Raw genomic sequence first — 21,927 nt, forward strand, 5'->3', positions numbered from 1 at the left:
TAATAAATTATTTTCAATGTTAAAATGAAAGTTATAAAATTTTATCACAAACATTTATTTAAGGTAGTATTTAAAAGATTTCACTCAATGAATAAAGATAATTATTGAGATAAGAAATCATTGTTTGCCGGTTCTAATAAATATTTACTTTTTTGAATTTTTGGAAAATTTTCTATACTTTAAGAAAATAAAATTAATAATATATAAGAGCAAAACAATTAATGGCCTTACTTTTTCTTCTTCTTTTTACTTCTGGTCTTAAAAAAATCTATCTTACTTTCTATATAGAAAAAAGAATTATTAAATTTTACCCGATCTTAGGTTGTTAAACACATAAAATGGATAAAAAAAATACATTAATTAATTTCTGTTTAATTTTGTATTATATTTTAAAAAAATATTTATAATACATATATTTCAATATACTTCATAGACTATCTTCAGTGTACCTGTACTACGGAGTAGACTGAAAAATCAGTATTATAAATATTTTTTTAAAATATAATAAAAAATTATTAAATATGTTATTTTTTATTTTTATGGGTTAAATAAACACCATGAGCCCAGTGAAAATCACAAAACTTATTGATCGTTTTAACAAATAATTATTAGAATAAAAAATAATATTCTATATAAACTTATATGATTCCATATATATTATATTCTATATATTTAAGTGAAGTATTGAGCCTACCACACAATTGTTTGTTATTATAGTATATTACTGTCAAATATATATTACTAAATTATTTATACTATTAACTTCTATATTATTTTAAGTGGAATATAAATATGATTAGAACTATGCACTGATAGAATGAATATGAATAGCAAAGGAGAAAAACTCTTTTCGGTTCAGAAATAGAAGAACTGAAGAAACGACTCAGTAACCATTTCTTAGTCCGTAGTAACTGAATTATTAAACTCTAATACTAAAGAGATTTCTCAAGTAAATGAAAATAAATACCTAAGTAAGTTTTTACCATTAAAAAATTATTATTAAATATAAACTAATTACTTGGCAGTAATAATTACCACTAAATTGTATTAATTTAATAATATTATATTATATTATATATGTAGTATATATTTTCTTGCAAAAATGCTGACTTTAAACATTAATTATTGGTAATAAATAATTTTTAACCTAAATTTAAAAAAAGAGAGATACAAGATAAGTTAACTCAATTGGATTGATCATTTTAACTTAGTAAGTCTTCGCTGTAACCTATTATTTAAATATAATGTTATATACAAGTTTTAGTATGGAATAAAAAAAAATTAAGAATAGGTGGCACTTTTTCGATGACTATATAAATAATATAATATATAATAATATAATATATAAATAATAGTTTATTACATATATTTGTAACGATTTAAAAAAAGAGATGCAAGAGGAAGAAAGTAATGGAAGAGATGTATAAATTAACCTGCTCCATTTAAACATTTAACCTTACCAAGTATTTGCACCACTATTTTAATTTGCATTTATATAAAAATTTTATTAAAAAATAAAAAATTTTAAAGAAAGTTTTTTACACTTATTAATCAATATTAATTGATTAGAAAATAAATAAAATATATAAAATATACAGTAGGTGTAACCGAAGTGCGTCAAAGTTTAAATAACTAATAAAAAATATTGTTTTTTTAATATAAACGTTTATATGGATTATAGCATATCAAAAGGAAATATTAATTAAATCTGTCAGACTGCCAGATATAATAATATGTTAATCGGAATTTATTTTATTGTATTAAAATGCAATAAAACCTTAATACCTTATGAATTAATACTAATACAAAAACATATTTAAAAATGAAAAAATTATTTATAGAGACATCAAAAACAATCCCACGTAAACAGTCGAAGGTGCTTTAAATACTTGAGAAAATATATTTCTATCTATCTATCTATATGAATATATCTTTTTCGTTACTATCAAACGACATGTTGAATATTTTTAAGTTTGAATTATTACTTAATATACACATTTTTCAATACATCATTTAGAGGAATACATTGCCATTATCATTGAAAGTTCAAACATGAATTATTTGAAATGAAGATTTTAATGAGAAAAGATACCAATAGCGTTAGTAGGTATCTGTGAGATACTGCCGTAAGTAATTGCCTTGTGAAAGTATATTGAACAATAACTACGAAACAAAAAAACATGTTCTAAGATAACTTATACAAATAAACAACATAGACTTAAATATACAAAACTAAGTAACTAAAAGATGCTTTGAAATACGTTTAAAGTTCATATCTCTGCATTGTTTTATGTATCTGAAGCAAGCCAACAAATTAGATTGGTAAACAACGAAACATTTGCATTAAATGAGTTACAATAACAGCGATTGCGCCAAATGGTAAAATAGTGAGACTCAAAGTGTTTTGTGAATAAGAGTGAATTGATGAGTTAGTGAGTTGGTGAGTTGGTGAGTAGAACTTGTGTTATTTCGAAAAACATGCGTTATTTGAAAACCTGTCAAATGCCGGTCTAACAACCTTATTTCACTATTTCAAGAACTTTTGAAAGCACAAACAAAAACGTGTATGTCAATCGAGCCCCTTTTTGAATGCCGCTCACGGTCGCAACCGAAAAGTATCTCACGTGTGTGAGTTTCTATTTCTCTGAGTATTTGCTCAGATACTCACCGCCATTAGTCGCTAAAATTGCAGAAACGAAGCTAACAGCAAAAAGCCCACTGCCCACTGCTAACAGCGAAAGCTAACGCCATCGACGGCTCTGCCGATAAGAAGTATTGCTTTACTTCAGATACAGATACTTTACATGCGGATTTTGCTGTTAGTTGCTTTCAGTCTTTCGTTTCTGTTGAATTGTGGAAAATACGCGGTGCGCTTAAGACGCGTGTGCAACTCTGAATAAAAATATTTTATTAAAATTTAGTATTTATAAATTATTGTATATACTGAATTTACGGGCAGGGCAGTTAATGCTTTTGTGTTATTTTATTTAAAAAAATTTTCTGCAAAAAGATTTCATATATTTTGGCGCGAAATTATTGCCTTCGCAGCTGCCTGCCTGCTATTGTTCAGGCCGGATTTTGGCAATTCTCAGAACGAAAGGTATCTTTTGTTAGTTACTTAAACGTGTGATGTACTTAAAATTAAAAATTAAACGAAGGGTTAAATTATTTGTGTTTTATTCTTACTTCATGCATGAAACTAACACGGCTCTGAGTTCTTCAAAGCTTTTGAATATTCAAACCCAAAAAAATAAAAATGGATTATAAGACATGTGTTACTTAAAAAGAGAAAATAAATAAATGTGTTTGAATTTATTTTATTTAACTAAATATTTGTTATATGTAAACAATTATATATATATATTTTTTGTGTATTTTTAAATTCTCTATGAAAATGTGTATAATTATTTTCTTACGAAACATAAGGTCAATTAAAGTAAACAAAAATATTTTAAAAATACAAATAGATTTTTTAACACTTTTATATATAATTTTTTGCACATTAATGCTAAATAAAAAAATTTATATAGTATTATATTTAAAAAATTAATATCTTAATTAACAAATTCATAGAAGTGCTTGGTTAAAATTTTATGACTCAATTATAACTTTCTTACTTCAATGGTGTCTATATAAAAGTGCTAATAATTTAATAGATAAAATAATTTTATTTTTTCAAAAAAATTTTTTTTTCTTCTTTCTTAAACTATACGAGATATATATATTTCCAATATTTACACTTATTTCATTTTTATAGTTAAATAATTTTTAATTTAACGTCAAATTTTTCAGACGGAAGTGATTATTATAACCGAAAACCTCTTTATAGTTAAATAAAATCATTCAATAATTATATGTCTATTATTGATATTTTTCTATTAATATTATTTATGTAAACTTTTTATTGTGCAAAAAAGACGTAAAACGTCTGGTTTTAAAACAAATACAAATATTTAAAAAAAATTCTGTTATACGAGTATTAATTTTTTAGAAATTAAAGCAGTTTATCGGTTCTATTTTATATAAATATTGTTCTATTTTAAATAGAACCAATAAACTTTATGTTTAATTTTATAAAAGAATATAAATACTTTAATTTCTAAAGAATTAGTGTAATAGCATTTTTGAAATCCAATGTTTTGCGGTTTTATGTGCAATATACATTATAACCCTGATAAGGTGACCAAAAATGTTTCAAAAAATCGGGCTTTAAAATAAAATACAAATAATAAATAAAATAAAATTTTAATAAAAATTGAGTTCTTTTAAATTTTAATGTTTAACATAATAAAGTACCTATAAAGTTTTATCAAACTAGATATAAGTTTTATATCGGTTCTATTTTAACTATTTGTAAAAATAAACTAAAATATTTAAAATATCAATAAAAAAGTATCAACAATAGATACGTAATTATTGAATAAAATTATTTTTTTACAAAAATGCATATAATAAGAATGAATATTGAAGGTATACTACTTGTAAATATCTCAAATTGTTGAAGAAGTCACATAAGCTTACTGATATAAAGTACTAGACTTAACAAATATAATAGAACGAATTATATTTCCGAAATAAAAATTAAATAAAAATATTGTTCATTATTATTTTAAATATTTTTTTTTAAATTAATTACCTTAGCTGCAACTTATAGTTTAAACTTAATTTTCAGTATATAATTTATTTTATTAGATTAATACCTGCATATTTGTGATCATACTACTAATTTCATTTTATTTCTATTGACATAATAATCAAAAAAATTATACTCAACCAGAATGTAGTAGATCAGAAATTCGTCATATGATCATATAACACCTCGATTCATTTTTAAAAATCAAAACTTATTGCTCAGATTCAATCAGATAATGTGAATAGAGTATGTTTGCAATTTTAATCGCTTCATAAATAAAACTTCTGCTTTATTGAAATGATTGACATTTCATCATTAATGTAGAAAAATATGATATATATGATATAAAATATTATATGTCATTATTATGTAGTTATGGGATGAAAGTAGAAACAGACGGATTTCGTTGCTGTAATAAATAATGAAGTAAAATGAACATTTTTTTTTCATAAATTACTAATTATCATTTATTAAATATTTTTTACATATAAATTTTAAAACTTCAAATTAAACGTTGGAAAAGTGGTTTGCTCTCGGATACTATAAAAATTTGCGCCACTACTGATTCGAACTTACAATAGATAGTTTTTTTTTAATATCAATAATAGTTACATATGTAGTAATGTATCTAACACATAAATTCAGAGAAAAAAAATATATGTAATACAAAGATTTACATTTGCGGTTACAATATACATCGTACAATTAAAACTTTAATTACTTTTGTACAATAAGTGATAAAACAATACAGTAACTGACATTAATAGTTAAAAAGTAACTTTTCAATATATAATTGATACTTGTATATAAAATTTAGAAAAATAACAGTCCAAAAAGATACAATATTAAAAACCAGTATAATTTAAAATAATAAAACAAATAATAATTATTAGTGATTTATATTAGAAATAACTCAAACTGAGTAATTTAGAAATTCACAATAATAAATATAACATAAATAATGCACAATTGTAAGATATATGTTATATTTTTGTTAAAAGAAGGGATCGTGCACTGCGACCTAAAAGATCTCTTATGCCTCTTAGTCGGGTTAGAGTATTTCTCCAAGTCCGGTTTCTTTAATGAAAGACAGTATAGAGCTTATCTTTTCTAGTCTTGAATCTGTATGATCCAGAAACACCTTCCTAGGTGTTTCTTCCACATCAGTGCCGGGTAAAAAAAAAAATAAGATATAATATAATAATTAAAATAATAAAAATAATATTTATAATATAAAGCTGTTAATATAATATACAATATAAAATACAATAGAATTTTGTTCACTTAGTACAAATATAAATATTATAAATATTATTAATACTCATAGTATTGATACATATCAATTAAAAATACAATGTATATATATATACATTAAATACTTGCATATTAAAAAAATTACTATTATTTATATTAATTTTAACATTTACATAAAAATCGCGATAAAACCAGAAAAACATTAAGCACATACCTATTGTACATATTGTACATGCTCATGTTATATGTAAAGATGTATATAGATGTTTGATTAATCACATTATAATATGCATTCAACTTTTATAAGTAGAATTAAAACTCTAAAAATAGAAACTTTTTTATCTATCCAAACATAAATTATTACTACTATTGTAAAATATTCTTAACTTAACAATTAAATAGAAACTTTATGCATTCAAATGGATAAGACGTTATGTTTACATATTAATAATTATTCTAAAGAAATTCATCAATAAAAAATTTTCCTTATTAACACTAAAAAAAATATACATATATAAATAAACCAAAAATCAATATTCGTTGTAGATACATTAAAATAATTAGGCTAAAACACCTGCCTAACGTTAATCTATAGAAATAAATCTATTCAAATGAATTTATGAAAATAGATTAAAACTCTTTTTTTATTTTTTGTATATTGTATATTGTATAGTAAAACTATTATTATTATTATATTATGCACATTGTGATTCCTTCAGTTAATAATAGATTGTTTGCTTTAATGATAAGTCATACATAGTTACTATGAAATATATATGAATAGCGTAAAGCCATAAAAAACTAAGCTTTCATAACATTTTTGTTTATGTTTTATTAAATTAATACTTATTACTGTTAATATATATAGATATAACAGTAATAATAAATCTACTAACAATACTATTGTTATTAAAAGCTTAGTATATCAAAACGATTCGAAACTCGGCGGACACACCGGCAAGATTTCTATGTTATATATTAATAGTATTAATGATCATATAAACAGTAGTTATGTGTTTTAATACCCCAATATTTTTAAATAATAATAATACGCATTCTTGATTAATATTAATAAAGACCATAAATTTTAATTTTATTTAAGATACCATTTTTAAGTCTGCATCTACACAGACTACACAGAGTTTTTGGAAAGATTTTTGTATCAGTCTCACTTTTTCACTAACCATAAAAATTGTTATTTACAATTTACAACTACGACAGTTTTTGACAGCTACACATCTCTAAATGAGATGTCGTCGCAGTTCAATATTTCTCTAATTTGTATTCCCAGTCATAGAGATATTTACGGCAATTGCAAAGCAGATAAGCTAGCCAGTCGTGGTGCTTCAGGAAACCACTCGGAACACCTAAATAATCTGGGCATATCGTTGACATCAAGTAAATTGGTATTGAGTTCTTCCTGTGCTGAAATTTTCAATAAAAGATGGGAAAAATTTACGATTTGCAGGCATCTGTATGCAATTTGGTCACATACCAATAGAACAAAATCGAAGTCTCTAATAGAGATGCCCCGTAAAGATATTAGTCTTGCACTAGGTTTTTTAACAGATCATTGTATTCTAGGTAACCATGCTAGAAGACTAAATATCCCTTTTAACCATATCTCTCACCTGTATTGTTTCTATTCGGCACATGTGCGGCGCCACGTTAATTTTAAGGGCTTTCTTTTTTTACGATATTGGCGAACTTCAAGACCTTCTTTTAAATAGCATCATAAGCTTTGCCAAAGGTTCTAGATGGTTTTAATCCTTGAGTTTTAAATAATACTGTAGCACAATGGGCCTATAGACCTAAGTGGATCTCACTGAGATCGCCGGTATAACCTCACCATACCTGTTTACAGATAAAATACGAAAACAATTAAAGTCTTGTCAAAGTCTTGTCAGTGCAGTCAGTGCTTTCTGATAATATCTATCATTTAATTTTACAGTTCAAGTAAGAGTCTTTATTTTGTTTATGAAAAAAATACACTAAAATGTTTAGTTAATATCATTATGTTTCTTAAAATTTTCCCTGTACTTGGTCGTCTAAAGTACCTATACTCATACATTTTTATAATTTAATAAATTCCTTGTGTTTTACCTCCAATTTAGATGTTCAGAAGAGATTAGTATTTACGTATTTTTTAGAATCTGTTAAGTAAGATTATTAGTTTCATTATCATATTATATATATATAATAAACATAAAGTATAATTACATTATATATAATATATTTAAAATGTTTCCACAACAGCTACTTAAAGTGTGGCTTCGTGACGATTAGAGCTTTACAAAAGTGGTTTGCGTGATAATGATCCCTTATCATAATTTTAATTTAATGTAAAACAAATAATTTAAAAATAATTAGAATTAATGAAAAATGTTAACAGAAATGTTTTTATTCTATTTATATTAAAATTATTCAAAAAAAATAACAAAAAAATAGAAACTTTTTATGTTGAATCACAGTATAAAGTGCTATATACATGCGTGTTATTTATCATGCAATACTAAATGGATACAAATAGAGTATTCAAAGTATAAATTTTATATATTATAGTTTTTAAGTTTTTGTATTAATTAGTCACGATCCGGACTTTTACACATTGCTGAAGTAGTTGAACTTCAACTACTAGATTATATGACATAGTGTTGTGACATAATAACTGCTTAATACAATATTAAATAAAACGAATTGAATATTAGAATATATATCTTCATTCTTATAAAGATCTGTTCTTTTTCTTAATCAATGAAATATTAAAAATTAAAAATAAATTATTATTTAGAATACTGTTCACAAAAAAGTGTCTTATATGAACTCATAAACAATTGCTGTGTTCAAGAAAATTGGAGAGGTTTGGACCTAAAATATAGAGTGTAGTTATAGTTTTGTAAATATTAAAAAAAAATATTAACAAACACATTTTATTCGTATAGCAGCTGATCTCTTTAGAAATCTTTTTTTTGTTTGTTTCTTAATAAAAAATTTTCTAATTAATGATTCAAAACAATTTATATATAAAAAAAACAAAAAGGTTATACCTAAAGTTGGTGGTTAACTGATATGCTTTCTTTTTATACACAAAATTGAGATATATATACTAATATTTTTTTGTATAGAATGCTATAGAATCTATAAAGTATTTAATACTAAATAATGGTATTTGCTATTAGCCTTAAGGCCTCGAACATTTTATAATAGGGGGACTTGCGATCCCGAATAATCACCGTGATAACCGAATAACATTCAAATAATTATACGTAAAGCTTGAACTTAAAATATATTGTATAATATTTCAAATATTGCTTCACCCTTTAAGTGCCTAGAAATCAAACGATATATGTGTCCGAACGTCCCGCACTACCATTTGGCAATGGATTTTTGTTATCAGCTTTTTGCAGTGACTTCCCCATTACTCACTGTGTTATTATAGCTTACTTTTCATAATATCGAGTTCTAATAAAAAAAAATACATACGCCATCTAGCGCCAACTAATATATGCCATTATTTTTATCAACATTTCCTAAATAAAAAAGTTTTATAAGAGAGTTTTATTTAGAGCTTAGAAGAAATATCTGATTCTATTCATATTAAATGATCAGACAATCATGAATCATTAATAGAAAGTTAAAAACTAAAGTGCATAACTTCGAAGGTCTTCGATACCTACATAGCGTGTGAATGAGTCTTAAATATAAAGTTTACTAGTTCTATATAATCATTTTTTACTATTATTATTTTATTATTATTTTTTATAATTTGAAGATAAATAAAGTCTTTCTCTATTTGCCTTATTATTTTTCTTTTGTTTTTTTTAAAAAAACAATGCAAAAACCACAAAATCAATTAAAAATTATTCTTATTAAATTATTATTATTAAACAAAATTGTTTTTTATATAAAATCAATTTTCTGTTAAATTATTTTAATAAAGCACGACTAAAGCAATTCTAGTCTTGAAGTAGATACAAAATTCCATTCAATAATATTTTTTAATTCATTCAACTTAACAGCAAAAATTTTAAGCATTGACCTCGATAAACATTAGATAGAAAACAATAGATAGAGCTAAGCTTATAGGTAATATTAGGAAAATATTTTTACACTAATTTTCACATAAATAATAAATACATTTAAAATTGTGTAACTAAATTTAAGTGGCTTAATATATTTTTTTAATGTTATGTGGTATTTTGATAGATTTGTGTAAACTTTGAACTTATTAAATATTTTTTAATTTAAACTCATATAATATTTTTTAATTTAATTGAGGTAAAAAGTGAAAGTGAAGGGATAAGATAAAATAATTTTTACTATTTTCACTGTATTATTATTATAATAGTTTTGTTAGTATAAAGTTTGTTAATATGTTTAAATAATTAGACATTTTTATATTACATGATTTAACATACTTTATGTTAAAGTGTTTTATGGACAAATAATTTAGCTTAAACCATTTTGTTCTTTACTTACAAACTATCTTGTAAGTGCTGCAGGGCTTTGATAAACTAGTCAAAGGCTTACTATAGTATTATTGTTTTAATAACATACATTAGATTTCATACATTAGATTTTGTAAACTCACTCAAGATGAACGGAGTATTTTTGTAGATACGTTTCTGAGTGCTATCGCCAAGCGCCTATAAACCCATTATACAGAATAAACAATGTATATATAAATCTATTTCCTTAAAGAACATATTTATATTCATTCTAATTATTCTGCTTTTCTATAACTTATAACATAGATTTTAATAATGTTTTTATAGTTACCCTCAATTTCATTTAAGCGTTCATAATGTTCTTTTATTTTTTATATAATTTGACTGTGTAATTAGCTATGATAAGCTTGGCTGATTTAACTAATTTTAAACTAAAATAGAGAATATTTTACATAAAACTAAATATTAATGAAGTTTATTGTTTTATACCATATATTGGCCTTGAGAATTTAATTCATTCAGACTAAGAACAAATACTATAAATTAAAACTTCTGCATAAGTGTTGCCACCAACCAAAAAATATTAAAAATAAATATTGTTTAGACTATATCATATTTTATAATTTTTTGTTTTTGAGCTACTGTAGGTACATTTTTTTCAAATTCAATTTTTAAATCTATAAGATACGAAAACAGTAATTGAGATACAAAGATGAATTATCTAGTATTATATATATACAGATAAATATTGTATCACCGATTTTGCAGTGTATTTTGCAGATATGGTAACGAATTCGAGTGGACTAATCAATATATCCACTTTGATATAATGAATTTAAGTACTTACCGAAATAAGAGCTACAGCTATATATATAAAAGCTATATAAAAGTATATATAAATATATCTAAAACATATTTACGAAAATATATACAAGCTCTAAAGTACTCATTATAAAAATACTATTTATTCTGTTATTATTATATACTTAAAAGAATGTAATATATAGCCTATAATAGAATAGCATAAAAACTAACCAAAAAACTAAAACTGGTCACTCCAACCATATTTGATCTCTTGTATTAGCAATGATTACCAATATATCTCCCGTTGTTAATAGTTTAATACCATATGGATTTAGAATTTTATTCTTAGTTTAGTATTATTCTCCTGGCCAAACATAAAGTCAATATTGTGGTTGAATAACTCATCAGTCTCCACGCAGAGTCGCCAATCTATCTTTTCAGACAAGCCCGTCTTGCTGATATAGTATACAGGCCATAGTGATTTGTCTCTTAAACTACCGACACCTTAATTCTACTCCTCTGCGAAGGACGGATTTCTTGTAGTTGTAAGGACGAATCAGCTCTTTTACCTGGTGACTATTTGGAGTGTTGTGCCAATAGCAACTTCTTTCCGTTAAAGTCAACTTTACTATCGGGCACTTTGAGATGTGAAGCAACTTATTCCATATTATGACCTCAATCCACAAACTTGAATGACTAATCCGGTTCTTATAAATTACCGTGACGAAGTATATTCTCACTACAACTACAACTACAACTAAAATAAATGTAATTTTGTATTTCTGCACTAATGTAGGTTAAAAGTAATTCGAAGTCACGTGTACAAACTATTCTTCACTGTTTCTATAGTTTAACCAAAGTTTTAGTTGCTATTCATTTCTTTTTTATCATTAATTACATTAAACTCACTGAATTTATAATTAAGTTTTTACATTTTTTATTATTATTTTTTTAATGTTTAGTTTGTTAACCTTTTCAGTACCAAATGAGTTGCGCTTATACATATATTAAGTATAATATTATGCAAATTTATTCAAAACAAATGGCATTTAAAGCACCAACAAACCGGCAAGCGCTTAATGCTTTTAGAATATAAATAAACAAAATAAAAAATATTTAAAAATAATTCTTTAACAATTGAATTCTTTTCTAAAATACAACAAAATTTTCTTAGGGAAATAATAATGAAATTTCCTCAAATAAAATTATTACTTATTTATACTCGTCAATCAATAATATTAATTAATATTACTTTGAACCTCGAGATCACTAGATTGCCCAGATATATTGCCTTTTTATGATTTTGTGTCAAAAAATTAATACAAAAAATTTTCGTTATCAACGGTAGTAAAACTGATATATATTTATATACCATTTCCAAGTACCTTCTCATGAAATTTATAACTATAAGAAGAACTTAATAGATACTGTTTTATTTTTATATGTATAGACTACATTGTGACCGAAAAGTTTCCGGTCATAAATAAATAAAACGCAAAATTCTTAATCTTCATCAATATTTATTTTATCTCCTTCAAAATATGCTCCATTAGAAGCGATACACAAATGCCAACGTTTCGTCCAATCATCAAAAACCATTTTTTTATAGGCGCTTTCCGGTATGGCTTTGAGTTCCCTCTGCGAATTCTGTTTTACGTCTTCTATGGATTCAAAACGCGTTCCTCTGAGTGGTAATTTGAGGTTGGGAAACAGGAAAAAGTCACACGGTGCAAGATCAGGTGAATACGGTGGCTGTTCGATGGTATTTATTGAATGTTTGGCCTTAAAATCGTTGATAATGTTGAACAAATTGAGGTGAATCGGAACAAGCCGGGCGTTGACACGTCGCATACACAAATTGTCCACCAAAATCAAACGAGCCATCTCACGACCGATGCCTAGCTCTCGTGCTATCTCTCTAACACTCACATGAGGATTTTTGAACACGATTTCCTTTGCCTTTTCAATGTTTTCGTCGGTGGTAGAGGTCGAAGGTCGTCCAGAACGCGGCATGTCTTCGACGGTCGTACGACAGTCCTGAAAGGCTTTGTACCACTCATAAACTTGAGTTTTCGATAAAACTGATTCCCCATAAGCCTTTTGTAGCATTCGCAACGATTCTGCACACGAAATTTCGTTCGAAAAACAAAATTTGATGCAAACTCTTTGTTCAATATTTTTTTCCATTGTTTTTTTCGCAACGCACTACTGAGGTGAACTGGTTTCAACAGCTGCCGTAAACGAACTGTCTGACAGATCGCGCTCATTTTTGCATAGTAATTAAAGACAGTGCTGCCAAACTACATAAACTTAAAATATCGAAAAATATACAGCGCGCGAATTTTAAATGAGAACCTCCGAAAACCTTTCGGTCACAATGTATACCATATTCTGTGTATATTATTTTTGCAAAAGTACACAAATATTTGATTGATTCTTTTAATAACAATCCAGACATATATCTTTCGTAGATATAAATTTCCAATTGAAATACAGCAAGACTTCAGGCATATAAATTAAGTACAAAGAACATATTAATCTCCAATATATCTTTCCTTAAATCCTAAATATGTCCTATTTCATATTTTTATGGTTTCCAGAATCTAACTAACAAATAAGATAGTTGAAAATAAAAATAATTTCTGTATTTCAAAGTTCTTTAATGTTTCGAAAGGCTTTATATTTCTTCTATATGTTCTTTAGAAAGCATTAGATAAGATTTCTCATAAACAATACATTATTGCAAGAAGGAAGAGGAAACTGCGAAGCGCGTATTCGACAGTTACCCAGAACTGATGCATAAACAAAATAAATACTAATGTTAATACATACCAACCGATGATATATAGGGCTTATTATAATACAACAAATACTGCAATTTATTTAGAAACAGCATCAATATAATCAATCTAAGATCGTGAAAGGAGACATAGATCTTAAGGTATATTACTATATACACCAATAATGACAATTATATACAAATAATTCTATATTATATTAATCACAAGTAACAGTATTATGAATAGAGACAATCGTTACCCTTATCATTTACGAGTACAATAGCTATCTTCCTCAAATTTTCTTCTACTATGTATACTTCTCCGTAGTCTTTACTATAATGCCCCATGAAGATAATAGCAGGGAGTAACCATGTCATCTATAGTTCTACAAAGTTAGGTCAGCTACCTGAAAATTATTGTATGTTTTTTTATATTAAAACCTGTATGTAAAGGTGAATGTCATCTACACAAAGCATTACCAATAAAGATGAGCTCTTGTCTTAAAAAAATAATTCCTTACTTTTGCTTGTTTATTGGTGTCATGTTCCATTTTGGTATGTTAAACTCTCAGCTTCTATTCTGTTTACTTTAATTTATATTTGATTTAAGATTCTAAAGGGTATAGTTCATCTACCATTTTTTAAGTCCATAGTTATTTATAGAGTAAAAAGAATCATATCTCATTTAGTTATAATAATTTTTCAGCTTGCATTCTGTTTACTTTCATTTGTATTTGATTCTAGACTCTGAAGGGCATAGTTCATCTGTACTCTTTAGTTTTTAGAGTAACTCTGTTAATAATTATTTATACTTTTCTATAAAATTATTAAATATAAATAACTAATTTATAAAATAAAAACCAAAAAATTGTAACAATCATAATTTTTATTTTGTATAAAAATCAATCACTTCCTACTATAGAAACAAATGTTATTCTTTTATTTTTAACATTATTAATTGTGTAAAAAAATAAATTAATTTAAAAAAATTTTACTACTTTCCCCTTTACTACGAAAACCTCAAAGTGAATGTACTCTTGTCAATAATAGACATCTCTGCGAAGAAACGAGTATCAGTCCACAAAAATTCAATAATAAACACTTCCTACTTTTTGATAGCAATTTCATTTATTCAATTAAATCGTGTACAAAGTAAAAGTTCTGGTTCAATTCATTCGATTGATAAAAATAAATCAATTTTAAAAGTATAAATCAAATAAATATAATATATTATTGCGTTATAAACAAAAATTCTACAAAACAAAATTAAATAATAATTAAGGCCAAAAAACGCTTATCAAACACAATAATCAATTGCCCGGTTGAGTCTTGGCTACGTCACCAGAATAGACCGTACCTCAAGGTCTATTTCATTTTTACGAAATTTTCTCTTAATAAATAATATATCATTAATTTATTTCTTTCTTAAATCACTTATACAAATAAGTTTATTAAAAATATTATTTAAATTTTAATATTAATTTATTGATATGTGAATTGAGACATTCAATTAATAAATTTTATGTCAATTTAATTTATGTAAATACTCATTTTTATGTTATTTTCACATAATTTAAAACCAATTATTTTGATATTAAATATTACAAAAAAAAATCTTTTTAAATTTTTATGAATGAATTACGCATAAAACATTAATACACAAAAAAATAAAAAATATATTAAAAAAAGGTATGAGTAAAGCATTATTTTTTTTTAATTTTATATGTCCCATTCTTTATACAAAATCTAAAAAAGATATACCACTATAAATGTTCGACAAGTTAAGTTCTAAAAATGATATATGAATATAAATAGATAATTTGTTATCATTTATTTAACATTGAAAATATTAAGTAATATTAGTTTTTATCTATCCATGAATATTTCTAAAGAATTACTATGTAATTCTAAAAGTACCGTGGATTATTACTTCGCTTTTCAAAATAGTTAAATTATCTATTCTATTCTCTATTGACCACTAAAAATATTTTTAAAAAGCAATGAATAAATTTATTAATAATAATTTTGCTTCCATAAAAATCTGATCAGTATAAAATTTAATGTTAAGAGTACTTAGAATATATCCGGTCAAAAAATACATAAGAGGCAGAGCCCTGAAGCTATATGCAAAAACCGACAGGCAGCCTTACTTAGCACTATCTAATCTCAGAGTAATCTAATCTTATATCAGGTATATCAGGAACAATCACGAATACACAAATTAGTCTGTAAGATGAGTGGGACTCTGAAGAAACCCCCTAGCCATCAAAGAGTAAAAGTGCTTAGATCCACTAACTCGAAAAAGGCTCAACAATATATAAAATTTAATGCATATACAAAATACTAAACATGTTTTTCAATATTTCTGTACTAATAATAACTAGTTTATTAATAAAAGTTAAAGTCAGATAGATACAACTGTGGTAAGTAATGAATTCACCTTACTTACAGTAATATGATATGTTGTACTATCGTATTAATCCCAATTAACTCAATTACTATTTACTCACTACTAAACCATTTAATAGCTTGAGGTTTTTCCTTAGACTATGTATCACTATATCTCATTTAGATGCTCTTGTTAATGTCATGGATGCTTGCATTTAATTTAAAAAAAAACTGAATATGTTAGTGATGGAAGAAACTCAAACTGCACTCTTATTCTGCTGGCATCTTCACTTTTTAAAGTACTCGATTTTAAAGTAGATCGCGACTTCGACAGTATCCTTACTTACTTCTTATGTCCTTACTACTTCTTTTTAAGACAGATACTGTCTGTCAGTAATTGTGTGATTGAATCATATAATTCTTGAGTGTTGTGGTTGATATCCTACATTTAGTATTTTTAGCTTACCTAACACTAGCGAACTTATTGATTTTTGCATTATACTCTTTATGTCTGTACCGGAACACTAAAACACAACAGAGATATTCATTTTAGTATAAATTCTAGAAGACTAAAAAACGATGCTAGCAGACTAAATATCCCTTTCAAGCCTTTCCGCAGTTGTGGTGAGGATGATGAAAGCGCCTTTCACCTGTTCTGTTTCTGTCCGGCACATATGCAGCGTTACCTTAACATTTTAAGGGCTTTCTTTTTGAGGATCTTGGCGAACTTCAAGACCTTCCTTTAAATAGCATCACAAGCTTTGCCAAAGGTTCTAGATGGCTTTAGCCCTTGGGTTTTTAATAAGCTTTTAACCTATATGAAGGTTTGATATTGGAATGTAAATCAACTATTTCTTCATTTCTTTTACCATGGTGAAGAAAAAAATTTATTAATTATTATTTTCTGATTATTGTATTATTTATAATATTATAATTATATAATTTATTTATTGTATATTATATACTAAATTAAATTTATTTTTTTAATATATGAAAGACGTTATAGTACCACAACTGTTTTGGAGTACACCGTTTCTTTGTCGTCTTCTTTAAGAACCATGGAGCCATTAAACTTACCATAAACTTAATATTCATTTGAAACTTACTTCATGTGGTATAGAAAATTATTTGAAAGTAACAAAAACCAAAAAAAAAATAGAAGAACTGCTCTTCAAGTTGATTTATATACCATTCACTTCGCAGTCAAGTAACTTTGTGAAGTACGGCAAACGAAAATGTTAAATTGTTACACGCGTCAGATTAAAATCAAAATCTTCATTATGAATATTTTTTCTTGCTAAATGGCGGTACATACAACCTCTTAAAATATAATTAATTATTGTACATTGACTCTTGATATTATTTTTTATGAAAACCTTTAGTTTGAACCTTTTTTTGCAGACAGATTATAAAGCTAATTAAATTTTTATTAAGAATTTGTATGGCTTAATCACTTAAAATTTAATTTTTTAAAAATACAATATATATCATGAATATTTTAGATTATAAATAAACTAAAAAGTATTCAACAAATACTTCCGCCCCTTTCACTAATACCTAAATTCCTCACTTTACGCCCATGTTTTCTGACATAGGTGAACCTATCTATCAAGTCTATTTACTCTATTCTCTTCTTCGTCTACTGGAATGAAGGTTCTTCATACCTGTGGAAAACTTTCATTCCTAAGAGGTGGTTTAGTGGATTTAGTGGATTCAACAAATGTTGACATTAAAATTATTTCTTGCTTTGAAATATAACATTTTTATTAACAATTTCAATATATGAACTTAAAGAAAACCATTTAAAACAAGTAATACATTGTGACCGAAAAGTTTTCGGGAAATTTTAAATAAAACGCAAAATTCTTAATCTTCATCAATATTTATTTTTTTATCTCCTTCAAAATATGCTCCATTAGAAGCGATACATAAATGCCAACGTTTCTTCCAATCATCAAAACATTTTTTATAGGCGCTTTCCGGTATGGCTTTGAGTTCCCTCTGCGAATTCTGTTTTACGTCTTCTATGGATTCAAAACGCGTTCCTCTGAGTGGTAATTTGAGGTTGGGAAACAGGAAAAAGTCACACGGTGCAAGATCAGGTGAATACGGTGGCTGTTCGATGGTATTTATTGAATGTTTGGCCTTAAAATCGTTGATAATGTTGAACAAATTGAGGTGAATCGGAACAAGCCGGGCGTTGACACGTCGCATACACAAATTGTCCACCAAAATCAAACGAGCCATCTCACGACCGATGCCTAGCTCTCGTGCTATCTCTCTAACACTCACATGAGGATTTTTGAACACGATTTCCTTTGCCTTTTCAATGTTTTCGTCGGTGGTAGAGGTCGAAGGTCGTCCAGAACGCGGCATGTCTTCGACGGTCGTACGACAGTCCTGAAAGGCTTTGTACCACTCATAAACTTGAGTTTTCGATAAAACTGATTCCCCATAAGCCTTTTGTAGCATTCGCAACGATTCTGCACACGAAATTTCGTTCGAAAAACAAAATTTGATGCAAACTCTTTGTTCAATATTTTTTTCCATTGTTTTTTTCGCAACGCACTACTGAGGTGAACTGGTTTCAACAGCTGCCGTAAACGAACTGTCTGACAGATCGCGCTCATTTTTGGCATAGTAATTAAGGAAAGTGCTGCCAAACTACATAAACTTAAAATATCGAAAAATATACAGCGCGCGAATTTTAAATGAGAATTTCCGAAAACTTTTCGGTCACAATGTATATAATACATAATATATTATAAGATATTGTATGCAAATTTATTATCTAAAACAATATTACAAATCGAATATCTATTTTTTTTTATTTTATAGAAAAAATTTTTTTTTAAATACAAACTATTTATATAATTATTGTTTACATTTTCTTTTGTTATATTATTGTTTATAATGCTTTAATTATTTGTTTATATTAATTAGAAATTGCAAAAAATATTTATTAATACAGACAGTGGCGTAGCTAAGAAAATAGGTAGTATCTGAAGTGAGTCAAATGGTTCTATTTATATTTTTCTTTGGGTAAGCAAAGATCCAGACATCTAAAAAAAATAAAATAATTATTCATATTTTATTTCATTATTTTTATTGATAGTACCTATAAATACTATTTTAACTATTTCTACCAATAGTTCAAATTATTATTTATATATAATATTATTTATTTATTTCTATTTGAGCCAATGCACTTAAGCACTTTTACTCTTTCGAGGTATTTTTAAAACCCCTCTTAACGCCTTGACTGGATTATTGTTTATCACTTCATCAGACTAAGCAATAATTGACCTCAGATCTGCATACCTCCCCGAAGAGTCTGTAACTATTCTAAGATTTGATAACGCGGTGTTGGTAAGTCTGTCAGTTTTTGCAAATAATTTCAGGACTCTATCCTTTATGTATTTTTTGATGGGATCAATCTTGAGGTCCCTGAGGATGTCATTCGTCCTAATGTACCATGGAACTTTGAAAAGTCTGACTTTGTGCAATTTCTAGCTGGTGAATAGTAGTGTTTGAAGCTTTGCTAAACACTACGCAACCATATAGAAGTAACGGACGAATTATTTGGTTATATATCAGTTTCCTTTTCTTAGCATTGAGATTTTCATTTCTGAATAGATTGTTTGAATAGCTTGAACTTGTTTAAGCCATTTGATTCGTTTGTCCAGCGTGATATCGAGATATTTAACGCTATCCTCCCAGTTTATTACAATAAATTCAATTCAATTTTTAAAAGAAATAAATAAAAAGGGATCCAAATTTTATTTTATTATTTACATTGTATTTGATAACTAATTGTACTAACAGATTGAAATGTTATTTTACATATTATATAGATATTATAATAACAAAGAAGCTATGTTATTTTTAAAATTTAGAGGATTTTCAAATAGTAAAGAAAGAAAGTACAAACACAAAAATTTAGTTAATTTATTGTAATTTGGCTGACCATACAACGCTGTTTCGAATACTGCCAAGTACTTATCGTTAGTGATCTTAGGAAATTATCAAATTTCTTAATAAGTCTATAGTTTATATACGACCTATAGTGTTGTATGGTCAGCGAAATTTCAATAAATTAACTAAATTTTTGTGTTTATCCTTTCTTTTTCTTTTTTTGTTATTTGAAAACCCTCTATAAATAATATATTTAAATATATTATAATAAATTTACTAAATAGCACAGTCAATTTTAACATTTGAAACCTAAATTCATTAAAATTTTGATTAAAAATAATTATATCACTGAATTTATTCGATTATATAAATTTAATTAACCTAAAATCAACTTCGTATTTAAAGCAAAATTAATTATGCAAAATATTTCATTAGTAGTTCGTACTAAGCATGTTTTTATCTAGTATACACATTTCGAATTATTTATATTTAAGCTGTAAGATACGTTTAATTAATTCAGTATTTGATATAAATAAAAACAGAATCAAAACAATTAACTTGTTTCAGTTATCTTGTTTATTAACTTTAATTTTATCTCTTGTTTATGTCACCAAAAGAATTTAATCAAACTAAAAACTAAAAAACTTAAAAACAATTTTTTCTGCATAATTTATTTTTTTTATATATTTCAATTTTTCTAATATATTTAAAAAAATTATTAAATGCCATACTTAACAGCAATTCTAAACGCATAACATTATACTGTTAGGCGCTTAACAGCTATTACAAATAGCAGCGACTGTTAAAAGCTTTATTGATAACAGCTGCTGTAATAACTAATAAAATGGGAGTAATTATTCAAAGTCAATGACGGCGTCAATAGGGAACGTCTTCATTAGCATAAACGCGCTGATAACAATGTGACAAAAGTATAATATATATACAAACGTTTATATTTATATTAATATGATTTTAATTTTATGAATTATTTATGATGTATGGCAGGCTGTGGTAGAATTTCACTTGCGGGTTGTATTGATTTCATGCTATGCAAATGCGTTCATACATAAAATGAAAATGAATTTGAAACATGAAATTGATAAGAGCACGATAATTATATTAACTACATATGTAAATATATTTAATTTATATATTTCATAATAATTAATTATTAAAATTGACACACTAACTAGGAGGAAATTTACATATAAAAAAGAAATTTACAGCAGCATGTGAAAATCATACGAATGCAAATATTTCAACAAATTATTTAAATACATATTTAAAAGATTTTTATAATTAATTAAAGAAAATATTTATTTTTATTTGCAGCATAAACAAAAGTAAATCACATAAACAGGGATTTGTTTAAAGTACAAACTACACATTGTCTAAATATGGAGAGTGATTCATTGAATCGTAAAAATTCTTCACGGAAAAATTCTGTGGTGAATGGAAATGGTGAAACCCCCGCAAAAGTTACTGCCGATGACGGTGGTGGGGAAGTAACGCTTAAAGCAAAAATGAGTCTGATAAATGGCTGTACTGTTATTGTTGGATCAATTATTGGTTCTGGTATTTTTGTTTCACCCACTGGTGTCTTGATGAATACTGGAAGTGTTAATTTATCTCTCATCGTTTGGGTTATATCTGGTTTATTCTCAATGGTGAGTAATTTTAGACACGATAATATAATTAAGTCTTTC

The 21,927-nt window shown here is 26.1% G+C and overlaps 1 protein-coding gene across 1 annotated transcript in view; it reads left to right on the top strand.

The window, feature by feature from the left end:
• Positions 1-2,837: 2,837 nt before the first annotated feature.
• The window catches only part of LOC119681944 (Y+L amino acid transporter 2-like), a 28,109-nt gene continuing 9,019 nt past the window's right edge, over positions 2,838-21,927 (top strand). The window contains exons 1-2 of the mRNA XM_038095257.1: positions 2,838-3,100; positions 21,554-21,888. Coding sequence (XP_037951185.1) covers positions 21,619-21,888 — 270 coding nt within the window. The 5' untranslated portion in view covers positions 2,838-3,100; positions 21,554-21,618. The remainder of the gene's footprint in view (positions 3,101-21,553; positions 21,889-21,927) is intronic.

The sequence above is a fragment of the Teleopsis dalmanni genome, chromosome 2 (assembly GCF_002237135.1).
Source record: "Teleopsis dalmanni isolate 2A chromosome 2, ASM223713v2, whole genome shotgun sequence".
NCBI classification, from domain to species: domain Eukaryota; kingdom Metazoa; phylum Arthropoda; class Insecta; order Diptera; family Diopsidae; genus Teleopsis; species Teleopsis dalmanni.